Source organism: Merops nubicus, unplaced genomic scaffold (assembly GCF_000691845.1).
Source record: "Merops nubicus isolate BGI_N331 unplaced genomic scaffold, ASM69184v1 scaffold23052, whole genome shotgun sequence".
NCBI classification, from domain to species: domain Eukaryota; kingdom Metazoa; phylum Chordata; class Aves; order Coraciiformes; family Meropidae; genus Merops; species Merops nubicus.
In genome coordinates this window covers 22,889-41,474 of record NW_008594571.1, presented here as the reverse complement: position 1 = coordinate 41,474, position 18,586 = coordinate 22,889, and the positions used below count along the sequence as shown (strand labels likewise).

Below are 18,586 nucleotides of genomic sequence, written 5' to 3'. Positions count from 1 at the left end.
CTGAAAATAAACATCTTCCAGACTAATGAGAAAATTTTAATATACAGCTGCAATATCAACAGATCTCTTCTCAGTCATTTCAATAAATAGTATATGCATTAACAGGTCAGTGGTAGTTTGTCACAGAAAAGACCTAAAATTGCTCTATAAAAAGCCAGACACTTAAGATACACATTTTAAAAAGGAAATAACACATGGTCCTAGAGTAATCTTAACTTTTCAAGTGACAGTAATTCATACATTCATATCCCATATGAGGGATCTTAATGTCAAAATTTTACTTGGTTTTAGTGCTTATAATTTAAGTACATCCAACAACTTACTGTGCCGAATTACTGAAGCATTCTGTGATGTATTTTTCTCCAAAGAATTCAGCCTTTTAACAGATAGTGAGGTATAAAATGCAATGGAGAAGAATCTCAAAGTCTTACAAAATAACAAGTAAGCTTTGTCACCTTTCACGAAAAATTATTTCTATTTTGAAGAAGTTCTTGAATATAAAATGTAATATCTTGAAATATCAAAGAATGCAGTCCCCTATCACTTTGTACCCTGTACTTTTGTTATACCATAAGACACATTCAGAAAATTGACTGTTTTCTTTGTATTCCCAACTGAGATAGTCACACAGAAAATGTTTTCACTAATTGGTTATATAAATACAGTCAAACACCTACAAGTACTCCTTTAATCACATGCCTACATTCTGTCCATTAAGACTAATTAAAATATTAATTGCAATTTAATGAACCATAAAAAAAATCCTCATCTATCTAAACACAGACTAAACTCAATTCTGACTGATGTAAGGGCTGAGTTTCTAAACTAATCCCAAAGAATCAGAAAATAAAGCATATATTTGGAAAATAATTCATCATTGATGTTCACATAATTATGTCTCTCTATAAAGACATGTATACTAAGGTCACATTTAGAAACATGTTTTTCTTGTAGAGGGCTTTGTAGACAATAAGATTTAGGGTTTTGCTGCATTTACACTGTAAAACCAGTTTACTTTGGGACCAAGATGATGGATTTAGAAAAAAAACAACAAAACTAACAAATGTTTTTGAAGTTTCCCTTCATATAGTGAGGTATACATAAAACATCACACACAAGACTTTTATCAGTAAACCAACCAAGTTACACATGGTCAGCATTTATTTCTGAAAAAAAAAAAAAATAAAAAATCTGATTGGTCTAGGTACCTCAATGCCAGGTACCAAAAAAAACTCTAAGTCCAGGTTCCCAACTGTTATATTTGACCACGTATAAAAAGTATCTTTAGCTTGAAAAGCTATACAATAAAAAAAAAAAAAAAAAAAAAAAAAAAAAAGGTGTTTCAGTAATCCAGCAGCTAATACATTCATTGTAATTTTAACAAGTTTATCAAGTCTTAGGCACAGTTAGAAAAGTATTTTGGCAAATGCACATGCACTTCCCCTGTTGATCCGGGATCTGTCTATATTTATTCTGTCAGAGCCACCATAGCTACATATAGACAAGGTCCTTTTAAGTGTCACAATCCCTTCTGAACTTCAACAAAGTAACCGTAGAATAGCTGCATACAGCAGAACAGAAATTCTCTTCACTTTTAGGAATCACAAATCAAGTATTGCTGCTAGATGTCTTTATTTTCATTAAACAAAATACACAAAGGCACAAAATTCACTTATATCTTGTCATTATTGTACAGGTATAAATAGTGCTTGGTATTCAAGTACAATCAAGTGCAGAGACTTTCTATATATTTTGTAAACACAAAAGAGTTTTGTATGTACGTGCCTCTGGTTCATCTGCAATGCAAACACCAAAGGAGATGCCATTTATGTGAGTGCCATTTAAGTTAATTCTGTCAAAAAGTTAGACAATGAAGAACATTAACACCACTGTAATGACACTTCCAACTAACTTGTAAACACCTGTGTATTTAAAATGTATTCAATCCATTTTAACAGGGAAGCATCAAAAAGTATCTTAAGTTCACTAGACTGAACTTACTAGTCAGCTGCTGCCAGCAATTGCTCTTTACGTGTGACAGCTAAAGAGATGTCAAATTATAGGTCACCCTTAGCAAAGCTTTTACTTTTATGTTTTCAAATATGCAAACTGAACGATGGCTACAACTTCAACCAACTATACACTCTATGTGCTAACTTAAAGACATGTGCTTTATTTACAATACCCACTTTTATACTTAGCTTTGACATACTGCGGCAGTTGAGGCAGTTTAAGCTCAAGCAAGATTTTTAAGTTGTACCATTAAAAAAGCTCACCTGAATAGTAACAACAGGCATGAACAAAGCTAAAAACTAGCTACAGAAGGCACTTGAAGTACTTTATTCTGCTTTCATTAAAGATTCTTCACTTTGTTCAGCTGAAATAGACTCTGAAATGGAGTCTTCAGTTGTTGAAACATTTTCTGCTGCTTCTTTTTCAACTTCTTCAGCTAGCTTATCATTTAGCTGCTCAGTACTTGGTGCTTTATCATCAGTCACATTTGTCTCAGCAATCTGAGCTGCATCTTCTTCAGGTTCTGTGAAAAGAAAAATGATGAAATAACCATTTCCAGAAATGAAGAGAAAGCTAACACTTAAAAAGCAAACAAAACAACATTTTGCAATGGCACACATGTTTTGACTAGTCACTGCATGAAGTTCTCAACTATAAAATATTTTAGTTTTCTACCAAGATGGTCACAGGTAAAACCTGTAAAATTTAAGAAAAAATAAAATACTATGGAAAAGATTTTTTTATCTCCATTATGAAAATATGTATTATTTATGTTCCACAACAGAATCTTTCTAAGCTTATTCATTAATGTAAGACAGTGTCAGAAATAAAAACATGGTGGTAATTCAGCTTCTTGTAATGGAAGTTTTACCAACTGTAAAGATTTTTCTGTAAGGGTCCAATCTGTACACAAGACTTAAACATTCTATTTGGCAGAAACTACTTTAAATGTCAGAATCCAGATATCCAGAAAAAAGTATTAGAATAGTCTAGTTCTCAACATCTCAGAATAGCCAGTGAAAATGACTTGGTATTCTCAATATTCTCACAGGAAGTGTGGGGAATATACACGGGAGTATCTTCACTCTCAATGTGAGATAGGAGTTTCTTTGATAATAGGTATACGTTGAAGATCAGTCACAAACATTTCTCGTATTACCTTTAAAGAAGTAAATACTAGCTACACAATAGGATTTCAGTAGCATATGAGAAATAAAAGAGTTACATTTTGAAATATGCATAAGCACAGAAAAACTGAACACTAAACATTGCACTAAAGGGCACAAAAGTACTATAACATGATCCTGTTGATGACAGTTTATTTATTGACTAGTATTAGTTAATACTATGCAGCATTAATGCATACTATGAAGGCAAACAGTTTGCAAAACTGATGCAAAATCACAGCTCAAAAACATTAACCTTACCAAATGCTTGTAATTTCATATTTATCAAAACATGTTGGGTGTCAGAGAAAAATGGACTGATTCAGGCTGATATCCACAGAGTTCAAGCAGGGCTGAAAGTTTTGGAACCATTGCTCCAGCTTCCCAAGTCACAACTGACAAGAGTAGCTGCTGCATAAGCTGGCAGACCGGGCAGAACTGCAGTCTTTCACCAAGAACTTGAGACCACTTCTTCACACACACAGCCCCATGTTCAATACCTTTCTCTTCTCTAGCTAGTTCCAAATCCAATTCAGACTGCTCAATGCAGCCTAGCTTCTCCATTTCTTCATCTAACTTGGTCTTCCACCTTAACAAATTTGGAGCCAACTTATCTCCTGATTCAGCCTCCTTCCCTGCTTTCCCAATCACAGGCTGCTCAACACCTGCCCCGGCTTCTTGCTCCAAAATTTCTCTGGAGCCATCTGTCAGATAGTCAATCCTCCTGTTTTTGCCTGAGAAAATTAATGGTCTAGTTTCTTTCCAGACTATCCCACTCTCCCTTCCTATTCTTCCATTACCCTTTTCATCACACCCAAACCTGTGTTCAGTCTTTATCTCTCAACTGACAGTTTTCTTTCGGTCTCATCTCTGCATTTTTTCTTCAGCCTCAAATTCTATGAATAAGTTTGTGGCTTTTCCTGCTACAATATCTCCACACTTAAGTTACATTCCTTCTTTACTGCTGCTATTCAGGCTTGACTCAGAGGATGTGAGGAAGAGACAGGTCCATGCCCTCTCAACTCATTGGTAGCCATAGCCCAGCCATTACTTCTTTACAGTTTCAGCCCTGCAGTCCTCAACTGAATGATGCTTAGCACTCTGCAGAAGTGACTCATTCTTAGTCCAATTGAGGTACAGAGACTATTTGTTCAGTCTGATCAGGAGGACACTGAGCATCTACAGTGTGAGGACAGCCCCAAGGACAATCAGCCACTAGCAGATGCAAACAGATGCTTCTAATGGAAAGGAACAAAGCCAACCAAGTGCATGTTCTAACTACATTCAAAGGAACATGAGAAGGATACTGTTTTCATTTTTACATTCTACTAAGAAGTATGGAGACACTGCTTCTCTGAGAATAAAATGTCATGTTTTAATGATTTTTCCTTCCAACTTATTCTTGATTAAACCTAGTGAAAGTCTTGAAACTCTCCAGAATATACAGTTAAACCAGACCAACTTAATTACTAGGCCAAAATTTTCCGTGTAAGCCTGACAAAGTTGTAACAAACTAAAGAGTAGGTCTTTTAAGCTAGAAGTCAGAGCTGTCCTAGTAAGTGGTGCTACTAACTCCAACTATAAACACAACCAACCTTCAGTAAACACATACAGTGATTCCATTTTAAATACACTGATGAATGGAAAGCCTGTCTCAAGTCAACTTGATCTCAATATTGAATGATTTAAGTTATTGTAAGAGCAATATCTAAGAAAAAAGTTTAAATGTGGTATACTTAAAGATGACAGAGGAAAATTAGTGTCCTTGATTAATACTTAATCCACCATTTCACTTTTTCTTTAAGGAAAAAGTGCTTCACAGTAGTCTGTGTTCATGGCTCTGATATCTCAGAAAACTATTTTGAAGCCTTTGAAAAGAAACCTGCTAATGGCACAGCATTTGATTCCCTACCAAATTTGATTACAACCTACCAAAAAGGCAAACTATGTTGTTCAGCAAAATTGAACGACGGTAGACTGGAAACACATATTTTTTAAGCCAAAAGAACTTGTTTACAAGTCATTAAATTCAAGATGAGCTCACCACTATCTACTTGAGAAATCACTGAATTCTAGCCATATTAGCTCAACTAAGGTAAAAGTAGAGCAGTCAGAAATCAGCAAACTTATTTTTACAATCAGTTTTATTCCTAGATAAAGTTTATGCTCCATTGATAACACTTGCTCAAAGCTCAGCTCTACTTTTGGAAGAACTCACAAATAAGCACACCCTTGAAGTTGTTTCCTGGATTTCCTGTTCTCAGCATTACTGAGAACCTTTCTGTTGAACAACAAAACAAATTTTTGCATCTGCCTTTTAAATGGAAGTCCTTTCAAACATTAACAGTTGCTGTATTCCAAGAATCCTTAAGAGTGACAGCATTAAGCATTAATAAAAGCATAATAAGAGCATCAAGTCATCATAAAATATTTTTTCAAGATGGTCAAGAAATGCCATAAAAAAATCTGGAGACACAAGAAGCTGTCTCCATAAAATGCTGACCCCTATGGTGAAATCTGAGGTTCAAAGGCATCAAAGACCTCTGAACATCAGCACCAGATACTCACTACTAAACACTGAAGCAGTCAAATTTTGTTTCAATCTTCAAAACATTGCTAAATGCCAAACCTGAATCAAGAACACAGCGTAACAGTACTAAATACAGGCAGGACAAAATTAACCAAGAGGCTGAAAGTGGTTCCTGTTGGCTTTTTCGGTATGATCCAAACAATATTTCTAAAAGTACATGAGAAAACAGACTAGCCTTTGATGAAAAAAACTAAAGATTAGCTATTTAGGAAAAGGGTAAGGAAATCACTGAAGTATATTGCTTAATTCTGGTACTAAAATTTCCCAGGTAACTCAGATGGACATGGTGTATGGGCCAGTAACCTGCATCATCAAACTGATAGTTGATGACTCCATATTTCCAGAGGATTAAAAAATTCGAGGTTCAGCACCAACAGCACTCTCCATAACCATTCTTCAGGCCTCTCATCCACAGGAGTTGCATGTAACATTCTTGTCACTGCATGAGCACACAACTGAAGAGATTCGGTTTCATACTCCACTCATTAGTAAAAGTAGCTGACTGGTTAGAAAAATATTTATAGCACTTCTGTACCATATTAGCTTGCAGTTTCTTTGAGCTATACAGCTGTGGTTTAAATAAGCTGCAGATAAGATTTGTATCTCTCTGTATTGTCGACACTGTGGTGAAAGTGGTTTCCTGACACTAATGTTTCCTTACATCTAAGTGCAGTTATTCTAGCTATGACAACAGTTATATTACTGCAGTCAGTGAACAAGTCCTCCCCAGAGTTATACCTCAATGATAGCTTCATACCCTAAACTTACAATCAAGGAATATGTTCATTTATTAATAAAGCCCAACTGTCTGTAAGCAGTTATGTTTCAAATTAGGGCTCTGATGGAAAAAGTGATGTACAGAAAATCGTATTTTCTGATTCTAAGAGATTACTTTGTGTCACATCACAGGCAGTGAACACAGTGAAACTGATAGGGTAGTGCTGGTCTCTTCTACAAGACACTTCTTAAATATTAGTTATGTAAAATATCAGCATATACTCTACTTCTGGCTGCTTCCCTATTAGCAAAGCATGGTTTATATAATCTTGAAGATGAAAAGTGCAGAAAAGATCAGATGTTTAAGCCAGATAAAATCAGAAGTCAGTATACCAGTTATTTTTTTCTTATGCCTCTTCTGAAAATTTTCACCATACACTTCCTAGTAGGAAAAGAGAATTGGGGAAAATATTCCACAGTGGTTTCCTTTGTTCTATATTTTATCCTGAAATACTTGATAAAACTCTGCTTTCAAAAAAAGAGAAGTTATTTTGCAGAATTTTCACTCCTACATCTCAAGTGCCTCATGAAAATCTCACACTAGTTCTTGAGGTTTTACATTTTTTACAACATCTATAAACTGACTCAGCAGCTCAGACCCATTAAAGGCCATTTGATGAACATTTCCTTCAATGATAATACCAGCTTAATTAGCACCCCTCCCTCACAATACCTCTTAAGAACCTGTAGTTATGGCTAATGCTCAGAAGCCCTCAAGCACACACCTCCAAGAGCTGAATATCCATCTTTAAGGGCTTTCCCATTTGATTCATACAGAGGAAAATGAGTAGAGTTTTGAAAACCCCAGTAACAAATTAAAGTTATAAGACTTAGATGTAAAAGTAGCCAAGAAGCTACTAACTTACCCTCCATTCACTGAAATAATGATTAGATCATTCGAGGGCAAAAGTGATATTTACATCATCTTAGCTTCACGTATCTCATTTCAGTCTTACTTCCACACTAATATAGTACCATTAATGAAATAAGAGCACACTGTGTCACACAGGAAAAGAAACTAACCAAGTTTTCCCTATAATGCTCCCCCATCTGACCACACCCAGAGATGGGTACATTTAGATAAGACTTCCCTACTGGTCTCATGCAGCCTTCTCATGCCAAAAAGTAAAGGCAAATGCCACTTTGTACTCCCTGTTAAAGATAACAAAGGTGAAACGTTCTGTTACACTGACAGTTCCCCACAGGTGGTGGGTTTCTAGCCTGAATCTTGGGGCTGTACACTATTTGATAGCTTCCCCCCATGATCCCTGCTTAAACTAGTGTAAAATCCAATCAAGCACTCAACACACATCTAACTGGAGATTCTCTGTTTTGAAATTATAGTTTCTGGAGTCTTTTAAAACACTTCATCTTCCTATTGGCTGTACACCAGATGCCTACTGTATATGCAGACTATAAAACATCTCCAAAGGAACTATGTGAAATTAAAACTGACAATTTGTCTTTGAAGTCCCTGAAATCAAACAAGGCAGTTTTACTAGATTTTCCTGCCCTGAGGAAATCAGCAAAAGGAACAAAGGCAGAAATTCCAACACACCTCAATCAAATGACCTCCTAAACACAGTGAAAGTTAATCGCTTCAGGACGTATTCCCTTCTTAACTATTTCTATAATTTACAGTGTTATTTTCTATCTGTTTATCAGTAACATTAGAGTGAAAAATTTTGTTGAACTGTTATTCGCATGAAACGCATTGTCTAACGTGAAGACATTTTAGGGTACTGGTTAGAAGATAACAGTATCAACAAGCTCAGCAAGAAGCAGGGACAAGAACTTAAAAAAAAAAAAAAAAATATATAAACCGCACCCCTGTGAGGCCAGAATAGACTAGACTACTCCAGTTGGAACGGACCAGTAATGACCTAGTCCTGCCTGACCAATTGGGGCTGACCGAAAGTTAAAGCATATTATTAAGGGTATTGTCCAAATTCCTCTTAAATACTGACAGGCTTGGGGCATTCATCACCTCACTAAGAAGCCTGTACCAGCATTTGAGTTCTTCGGTTGTTCTTACAAAAAACTAATCAAAACAGAGAGCTTGTGACAAGACAATTTCATTAGATACTAAAAAAGGAGCAGACTTCATGAGATTAGCACATACCTTCTGTCTGTTGAGTCTCTTGGGGCTTTCTCCCTTTAGGTTTTAAAGGCTCAGTTTCAGAACTCAATTCTGCAGATTGCTTTTTTTCAAAACTGAAGTCTGGAAGCCGTGGAGCTTGAGGTCTAGTTTTTCTTGCAGGATTCAGGAAAAAGCAGTAGGCACACCTAAATGCTACACAAAAGCACACTCAATAAGTAGCCCCACTAATTAATTTCATGTTTCACATTTATTCCTATTCTGACCATCCAAAATACTAAAAACCAGACAATTAATAAGTGACCATAAGGACCTGAGAGTACCTCTATCAAATTTACACAAGCTGTTCTATATAACTCCATTTTAAACTACAGCATATGCTTGCTTCTTAAAAATCTGTTTGCTTTCAGCTCTGCTGCACTTAAAAGTACTGCCCAGAACTGTGAAAGATTTAACCACAATGAACAAAATAATGCAATGCAGTACCACCACATGTTGCTACATGGAGTTCTTCTATTCTTTCCTACAAAAGCTGGCAGATATTTGTTTGGTTTGGGTTCCCCCCCCCTTTAAGATGCCACTTTCCTCACCCTTTAAGTAAGGAGATGCTATGGATTCTGCAAGGTATGTCTCACTCTGCTTTTTGATGAGCATCCTGCTCCATGTGGTACTTAAGAAACGACTGGTTTGTTCTGGAGAAGTACTGGATACCACGTAATAGTTAAATGCCTGCTTACCCCACCAAGACAAGGGGGTAAGTAGCAATTTCTTGCACAGCTGAATTGTGAATTCACTTGAGTTAACATGACATGTAGACTACATTTCTTTGTTCCGTATGAAAAGTTGATCTTATTCCTACAATGCTGTATATTTAGTCAAAATTAAGCAAAACAAAATTAATTAGAAGATTTATCTAAGATTCCCTCATGTCTTAAGCATTGAGCTTACACTCATGTTAGAAAGGAGGCAAAATAAAACATCTCTGTTCAATAAACATCTGTGTCTGTCTTAAGTTATTGTCAGCCATAAATTCACATATAGCCCCCTAGAGCTTCTTCCCATTCCTTTTCCAATACCTCTCCAAGATCTTCTTGCCAAAGCAAAACTTTAAGTTCTGGTAAAAGCAGCACACATTAATATCAGGCAGTTTCTCAATATAAAACCCTTCCGAGAACCATTCATCGCCAGTAGCATTTCTCAAGGATGTATCAGAGAAGGCTTATTTCTACTGAATAGTTTTCTACACATAAAATTCTTGGCCTGAAGGTCATAATAAAATACTTCTCCAAATCTTGTAGTGCATCTTAAGGTACAGACTAATAAGTTATCATAAAACTGTTCCCACATGAAGTGGCATTTCACAGTGTCAGTTAAGTACATAACTGCAACCAAAATTCAGTAAGATGCATGTTAGTTATGATGCACAAGCCAACTAACAGAGTCTACCAGAGATCAGTTCTTACCTATGTATTCAAACTCCTCCTTCAAAGCCATACCATTGTGAGAAAAACACTGCTGACATATAAGGGCATACCTAGAAAATATGAATAATACGTAATTATGTAGCTTTAAGCAATAATGCACTGAAGTGAGGTGCATTTTACCTTGGATACTGACTATCAGCTTAGATATTCACTCTTGGAAGGTAATTTCCACTGGGAAATTATTATCTTTTAAAGCAAACTAAATCTGTATGTTAAATAATACTTTTTAAAGTTGGTTTAAAAACAGTGTAATATTCTTAGGTACAATTCAAACCTCATGGTTCAACATTTCTAGTATCATTCTCAGAAAACAACACCCAAATTAAGTTTATATCTTATTATAATACAGTCAATATTAAAAGTGACCATGGTTAAAATGGAAATTCTGATGTTTGGGCACCTCTGAAGACAATAGGAAAGGGCTATTTCATCACAAAAATTTCCAATTCTTTTAACCTTGACACATCTGCCATAAAATAGAAGCTTTCTATTTGTTAAAAGTTTTTAGGTATTTCATTTAGCAACAATTTACCTGTTCTGAGGACCATCACCAACCAAATATTCAATAACTCTATCCACAACTCCTCTTTCTCGAGGAAGAATAGGTCTTGCTAAAGGAGGGCCTGGAGGATGAAGACCTAGGAAGACACAAGCTATGTCAAAATTATTTGCAACTACATTATAACATATAATATTTCACTGGACATGCTAATGTAATAAAATAATTGCATGTACTTAATACACATGGCCACATTTCTTAGTTCACTAGAAAAGCTGTAATATTTTTAAATCCACAGTACTTGAAAGTTCCTATTCTTTTCCTTTAGCTTATAAACTTATTAAATCACCCTACTTCTACACCTTGAACACGTAATTAAATTTATAACTTCTAAAGAACTTAAGGTATCAACAGTATTTAATGATTACTCACAGAAGCTTTTTAAACAAAGAAACTCCCTGACTTTTCTTGATACACTCTCAACTCTGCATATTCAACACTACCTTTTTCACCTGTTTGCATATGGCCATTAAAGTAGACCTGTGGCACAAATCTGTCTTTCTAAAAAGCTTTAAAACACCTGGTCTATTATACAAGACCACTGCAAGCTGCCAGCTTCTGTGCATGTAGCTTTGAGTTCTTATGTCTACCTCCCTTTCCAACCTTAAAACAGATCTGTAGGAATCAAACATTTTCAGCAGTACGCTCCCTAAGTGCTACGCATAGAACGAAACTGATCTTGCCATTAAGGTTGAATTATTTCTAACAGCACAGCCTTTCAAAACACATCTCATCAATACTCGATAATTGACCTAAATGTACTGTCCTCATCTGTATGAGCACAATAAAATTTAATCAGAAAATAGTGTAATTTACAACTCTTCAATAAGCATAAAAAAAGTTTCATACTCAATACAATTTTTTTTTAAATAACCCTAATTTTCACAAGAGAACTAAATTCAGCAGATATCCATCAGGGAATATGTTCCCAAGTTACTTCTCTACTCTGTCAACAAGCACAAACCCAGACTAAGAAAACCCTCACAGGAACAAGGCAGAAGAAACTCAGTACAACATTAACTGGACCTAATGCTTCCTTTCAAAAATTCTGAAAAAGATGTTTGGATAAAGGTTCAAGCAAAATGCACTTCCGACAGCTTCACCAAAACCTAAAAGACCAAATACTTCAATTTAAAACAAAAAGATGAATGGACAACATTCAACATAGGTGTGAAGTAAATGTCTGAAGCACTGATGTAATCTGCAATAAAATTAAAACATTAGAATAATTTTGTGAATACCTGGCTAGCACTCAAACTTTTATTTAACCCTATATTCAAAAGATAAAATTTTCACATGACCTGTGTATCAGCAATAAATGGAAAGTTTCTAGAAGTTAATAAACAAGGTAAGTATTAAATGAATTTACCTAGAATGAGACATCACAACATGTTCCAAGAAGAACTTCAATTACCTGCCTACTAATAACTCAGACCAACCATCCTAGTTCTCATGCTGTTATGGACACCAGTAATTAATATGAACATCAAAAGCAATCATTGTAGAAAGACTGGTCATTCTGCAAACCTTGGCAAACTCTCAACTACCTGCTGGTTATTAATTTTCAAACATATGGGAGCTCTGTGGTAATACACATTAAATTGATTCTTCTCTACAAAATATAGTATAATGAAAATTAATTATTAATCTTCTCTAAAGTTCAGATAATTAAGTTTATTCATATTTGTTGCAAGCCATGCATGAACCTAGATGCAATGATATTACTCTTACAGCTACTGAATTTAGATATTTCTCACTACTGCTACATGACTGGATTTTTATATGCCTGGAGGGTTTGGGGAACTTCAAGAGAACACAGGGCTCCCACTTTAACAGACAACTGCACTGGCTTCTACTGCTATCTAGTACAAAACAACATGTTTGGTCAAAATACCAGTTATTAGCAAATTTTAAAAAGTGTCTATAAAGCATTATCACGAAAACATGAAATGTTTTGATTAACAGGCTTGGCAGCTGTCCTTCCAAATAAGTCCATTAGTTTTTCTTTTTTTTTTTTTAACTTCCTCCTTCAAACCATTTCTGCAGTAAAGGCTGGATTTCATCCAGCTTATTTAATGTGTATGAATCTTCCCCTAAGAATAAAACTGTTACATAACTGACATTATTTTATTATACAACTAGCTTCTTAAACAAAAAGAAGAATGTGATTTTAAACGCATTACAAAATTTTCAATAAGCAGATTTCAGTAAATGTGGCTTGTAACCAAATTAACAATTTCCTGGTACAAGTAGCTGATTTCTGGTACTTCAAGATAATCAAGACTTGCTAATAACTTGTCTTTACAGTTCACTTCAGGGATAAAAACAAATGTAGTAGTTTCATAATGCAGGTAAACAACTACTAACAAAAAATACTGCTTAATAGACTCCGCAGAGAAGGGAAAGATCTCAACTTTTCATGACAAGCTTATTCCACTATACTAAACAACACTAACAGGCATTTCAACCCTCAGCTACCCAAGATCTTCCTTTAAGGGACCATATGTCGATATATTATGTACTGCTCTACTTTCAGATTGTATCATGGAAGTTAGTAAGCAATGGCATACAGTTCATAAGACTTTAGTTAAAAATCAGGAACACAGGACAAAAAAAAAAAAAATCACTGTAGAAAGAGCAAAGAATTACTCCACATTACAGTGGTGCCCAAAAGATTTCTGGCAAGTTGCAAACCTGTTTTCAAGACAGCATTTCATCTCCTTTCTTGCCTTGTGATACAACTTGACAGACATCCTGCAACAAATGCAAGGCCTGGCACTAACCTATACACAGATTTACAATTCATGGGGAGGATACCACCACCTCCCACCCAAAACTTTTGTATTTTGCTATCCCCTCCTATGGAATTCAGTTCATGTTCTATTTAATACAGTCCAGCCCATCTGAACACCAAACTAGAAATCAAGGGGAAACCATTTTCAGGATATGAAACCAAATTTTAAGCAGCACTAATTTCTACCAGATTTCAACCTACTGCTAACTCTTGACTCTTGTACCAAAGCAACAATGCAATTTCAGAAGAATTCAGCTACAACAGACAACTTTTCTGGTATATTTGGTATTTTACACTTTAATCTACGAGTATAGATTGCATGACTATACCTCCTAGAGTAAAACTTCAAATAAATGTCAAGATGCATGTTAAAAAATATGTGCAGGTTTTAGCGAGAAACATGAATGTATTCTGAAAGTGTTCTCCTCTGTACCTGATTTATATAAGTGTAGAGCTCTTCTAAAGAACATAAAAAGGTATGTATATTGTTGACTGCAGAATACTGCAAAGTTTTATTGCCATTTAAACAAAGAAGCCATAACTGTTAAATGAGCTCAGGCAATAGGTTTCAGCATCAAAAGGTGCCAGCTGTAAAGAGTTATGGCTAATTGAATATGGAACTCCTGCTTAATCAGATAACTGCTCTGCTATTTCCAAATGAAATGCCATTTCCATACTGTCTGAAAATGGCCTAGTTTATTGGTAACCAGAGAAAACAATATAAACTGTAAACAACTTTAAGTGCTCTGTTTACCCATTCCAGGCACTGAAGTAGCAGGAGACCCAGGGCGTCTTGGTAAAGCATTTGACTGCAAAGATGGCACAGCAGTTCTTTCTGGGGTTCCACTCAGAGCTGATGTGTCCCTCTGCAGATTAGGAGATGCTGGAACCAGTGATTTTGGAGAGCTGTGTTTAGGAGTTGCAGGTGGGGGTGTAGAAGCATTTCTTTGAGCTGCAGTCCTCTGACGAATTTCTGACAAGAACATGTGCATACTGAATTTAGCATTATAAACAAGAGATTAGCACAAGTGCATTAATAACATTATTCGATCAGTAAATCAGAGTCAAACAAAACCAGAAGGGTCTATAAATAATGATCACCAGCTGTCTGGCTGAGCATGTCAGAAAAATCCCATGCAGAATACTGTGTTTTAATAGCAAACTGTTAAATAGTTAGGGCAAAAATCTTCTAGAAGAAAATTAGCGGACACCTACCTTACAATTCTCTTCTCTAAGGCAGAACATTGAAGATATTAACAGCTAGACTCAAACCACAATGTACAGACAGAACTTATCACTGTTTTTACTCTATGGTTTAAGCACACTTTCAAGTATTTAGCTTGCCATGAGTACAAAAACTATTCAATCAACCTCCAAAATATTCAGGCTAAGTGCCCAGAGGTAAATTTTTTTTTTAGATACAACAAATGAAATAATTCTGAGGCCAGAAGAAAATGTAATGCTTAATTTAGATCATATAGTTTCATTCACTTTTTACAGCAACCCTATCAACAAGCCACAAAGCAAGAATGGGCTCTGCTGGAACATGTCCTTGCTTTTACTTCTTCTCACTCCACTGTCAGAGCTACAATTAAATCACTATTACAAAAAACTTAATAGGTTTCCTCAGTTCTTCTTAAGTGAAGTCAGAGTTCTCAATAACACCAATGGGAATATCATCCCAGGAATATATTAAGGTTTGGTTATTATATTATTCATGCAAACCTGAAGTTCCATTATATTTACAGGCAAACTTGTTTCTCAAAACAAACTAAGAACTTCACTCATGAACAGCAGTCACTATCATTTATTCCTTATCCCATCTATACCTAAACACCTCTAGGGAACCTTTGAAATATACTATTGCAACAAGTGAAACTGAAACGTAAGCCTCACCTTAGGGCTTTAGACATTAACATGTTTAACAAGGAATATCTTAGTCTCTAAAAGGTACACCTCAAGCTACAGCTATAATGATCTACAGAGTTAGTGCCCAGTGCTCACACAAGTTTGAACAAGCTTGCTTGTCTTACCTCAAAACAAATGGATTTTAACATTAGAATTGGAATTTAAAGTCATCTCCCTGACTTTCATCATTAGATTTTATCTGCTGACTGTGTGTCATGCTGGAAGAGTTGGAAAGCTTACCAAGCAGTTTATAGGTCCACTAGCAATCAGCAACAGGGAGATGGGTGTGCTGAAGCCTGAAGGAACAATCCCTGTGCCCAAAAGTACAATACTAACAAACTAAGCATCTGTATGGGCTGGAAGAGGAGTTGCCATTGCTAGTGTATAGGTCAAATAGTTCTGTTGGAAAAGTGCCTGTATTTAGTGCCACAAAACTGCAATGTACGTAGGCTATGTTCTTGCTTACTTATCTGTACATATAAATAGGATCAATATACAGCAGAGGAAAGAATAAAAGACTCTTCAGTATCATCAGTCGGAAGACTACAGCTGCACAAAATCATACAAAAATCCTCCTAGTTCCTCTTCCTACAGACCAAGACAAACTAGTAGTATTCCTCTGCCACACTATATGTGTGACTGCATTTCTTCACACAACTTTGTCATCCAAGTTAGATCAACAGTATGAAGATTCTGTGTTTTCACTTGGTTTTAGCAAGTGAAGTGAAGTTTGTTTCCTCACTATCGAAACCATTCAAAACCTCAAAACTAGGATAAATTGGTGAGGTAGTTGCAGAAACTCCATTAAGGTTTCCTTGGTGACTTGTTTCTGCTTTGAAAACTGTTCCTGTGTTGAAAGTATTATTTTAATCGATTCATTTATGATGAACCTCAGTGCTGACATTTCTATATGAGCGTTTTGAGAGAACTTAATAATAACCTTTCAAGTCTAAATATGTTAAAACAATTGCATCATTCTCTCCATGCCATCTGACCAATGGGCATAACTCACCTACAAACAATGTATTCATTCTGCCCCATGATTTACTCATGTTTTCCTGTTATAGTTTCCATTTGTGTACTAGTTTCAAAAATCAAGCTAAAGGCATTCAAATTCTTAACTCTTTTCAGTTCCACAGATCTTTAAAAAAAAAAAAATATGTAACAAAGCCTAAATCCACTTGCTCCAAGATCATTGTAAATAGCTAAAAAAAAGTATTTTAATCCACTGCTAAAATTTTCTTTATCCTTTTTCTTTAGAAAGCCTGCCTTATTATGGTCTTACATATAAAATGTCAAAGATCATTACTATAATTTCTACATATGAAATTTCACTTATTTTGAAGACTGCTTCCCTATATCACCTGGTTTAAGCATGTCAGTTTTGGTTGCTTAACAGTTCTGAGTGTTTCAATAGGTCATGGATATAGTCATATTTTTTCTGAGCTCATAATACACTATTCATCAGCAATTTCCATGCCACCTGCAAGACTTTTGCCCCTCTTGCCTCTTCTTTCTGAAGGGTTATTTTTTCCAAGCCTCCTTTAAAAATACTCAATTTTTTAAAAATTACTGCTACTTTCACGACTCTTTCCTTGTATTTTTGCTCCTACAAAGATGTCGAATCCTAGCACCTTATAGTCAGTATTACAGAGATGTGCTTCAGTAGTTTTAGTCTCAAAACAGAGGTAAGAATGTAAGACTCCCTGCTAGTTTCTACAAAAGGTTATCAGGTTATTCACAAGGCTTTTTTTTGACCCACCTCCCTCCACTTAAAAGTTTTTTTTGGCTTTCACTTTATTCTTATTTCATACTTAAGAGAACTTGCCAACACTGCTGCTCCCCAACTAAAAAGACGTTACCAGAAGAGTTTACATTACAAAAAAAATGAGAAATGCTCTCCTTGGCAAGAACGATAGCCCATCCACCCCAGTATTTACCACATTAATCTCTTGAATTGCAGATGTTAATGACAAGCCACAAACCTGGATGATTTCTGTTGCCTAAATCTCCAATACCACCTCCAGGATCTATAAGCACATTGTCAGGGACATCAGAATACAGACCTATGTAATCATTTCAGTGTCACATATGGATTCTGATCAACTCCTTGAATTCCTTTTAGATCTGCTGTCTGCTTCCATAATAACAGCCCTAATATTCTTCTGCAGTAACTGAAGACGAACTATATACTCCTCAAATTGAGATGCAATGCGTTAATAATGAGCCTCTTGGAAAGTTCCAGTTTTCCATAACTCAAGTTTCACAAGTTAGCTGAGTAGGCACGCCATTCAGGTTTCAATGCTAACACAGCATACAGCTACTGCTAACGTAGTTTTAATAAAGTTTTGCAATTTTCCAAGGTTTTTTCTTCCCTGATTTTTGTGCATCTGCAAACCAGCTGTATGAAGACAGATTACTTAAAAATAGAACTTTTATTCTTCAAGCACATCAGAGGCCAAATTTTGCAGTTACCAGCACTGAACAACACAGATACATAAGATACATTACATAACAGGACTACTATTCACATTCGGTGATTCAGTATGATCTATTGAAGTATATCAAGACATTGCCAGTGGTGAGGCAGCTGTATCTTTCATATTTATAAGCATAAGTGTTTTATTTCTCTCTCACTTAAAAACTCTGAATTTTGTACAGAAGACTACATAATTTTTAAAGAGCTAAAGCACGGTGCAAGTCAAAATATAGTTCACATAACTTCTTGGCTTTAGTGGCAAAGACCAACTAAGACCTTTCTTTCTTCCTTTCTCCTTGTGCCTGTACTCATCCTACACTTCTAAACATCTATTATTGCATTATTTTTAATTCAGGTCACAGAGTGATCCAATTTACAATGCAGCCCAGCTAACAGCTGTATTAATACAATGAAGGGAGCAGGTATCAACAAATAAATACTGTTGATAAGTATTTCTTACACTGCCATTATATATTTACCCTATTTTTTTCATGTGCCCAAAGCACTGGATGTACTCATTAACTCTACATCTCAAAACATTTCTGATCAGATACAATTGCACTTGGTAAGTGCATATGCCAAACTCAAGATTCATCTGAATCATATGTTAAAACTACAATTACTTAAGTACATGTCAAAATCACAAAAACTGCAAGAACAACTAAGAATGTGCAAGAATCGGAGCACTACTATTTGATTTCCCAAGAACCAACTATTA

General features: G+C 35.6%; 1 protein-coding gene across 1 annotated transcript in view; it reads right to left on the bottom strand.

Moving 5' to 3' along the window:
• Nucleotides 1-2,036: 2,036 nt before the first annotated feature.
• The window catches only part of KIAA1715 (KIAA1715 ortholog), a 35,929-nt gene continuing 19,379 nt past the window's right edge, over nt 2,037-18,586 (bottom strand). Inside the window, exons 8-12 of the mRNA XM_008935829.1 lie at nt 14,236-14,454; nt 10,661-10,766; nt 10,108-10,178; nt 8,669-8,839; nt 2,037-2,536 (exon numbers count right to left, since the gene is read on the bottom strand). Of these exons, the coding sequence (XP_008934077.1) occupies nt 2,340-2,536; nt 8,669-8,839; nt 10,108-10,178; nt 10,661-10,766; nt 14,236-14,454 (764 nt within the window). The 3' untranslated portion in view covers nt 2,037-2,339. The remainder of the gene's footprint in view (nt 2,537-8,668; nt 8,840-10,107; nt 10,179-10,660; nt 10,767-14,235; nt 14,455-18,586) is intronic.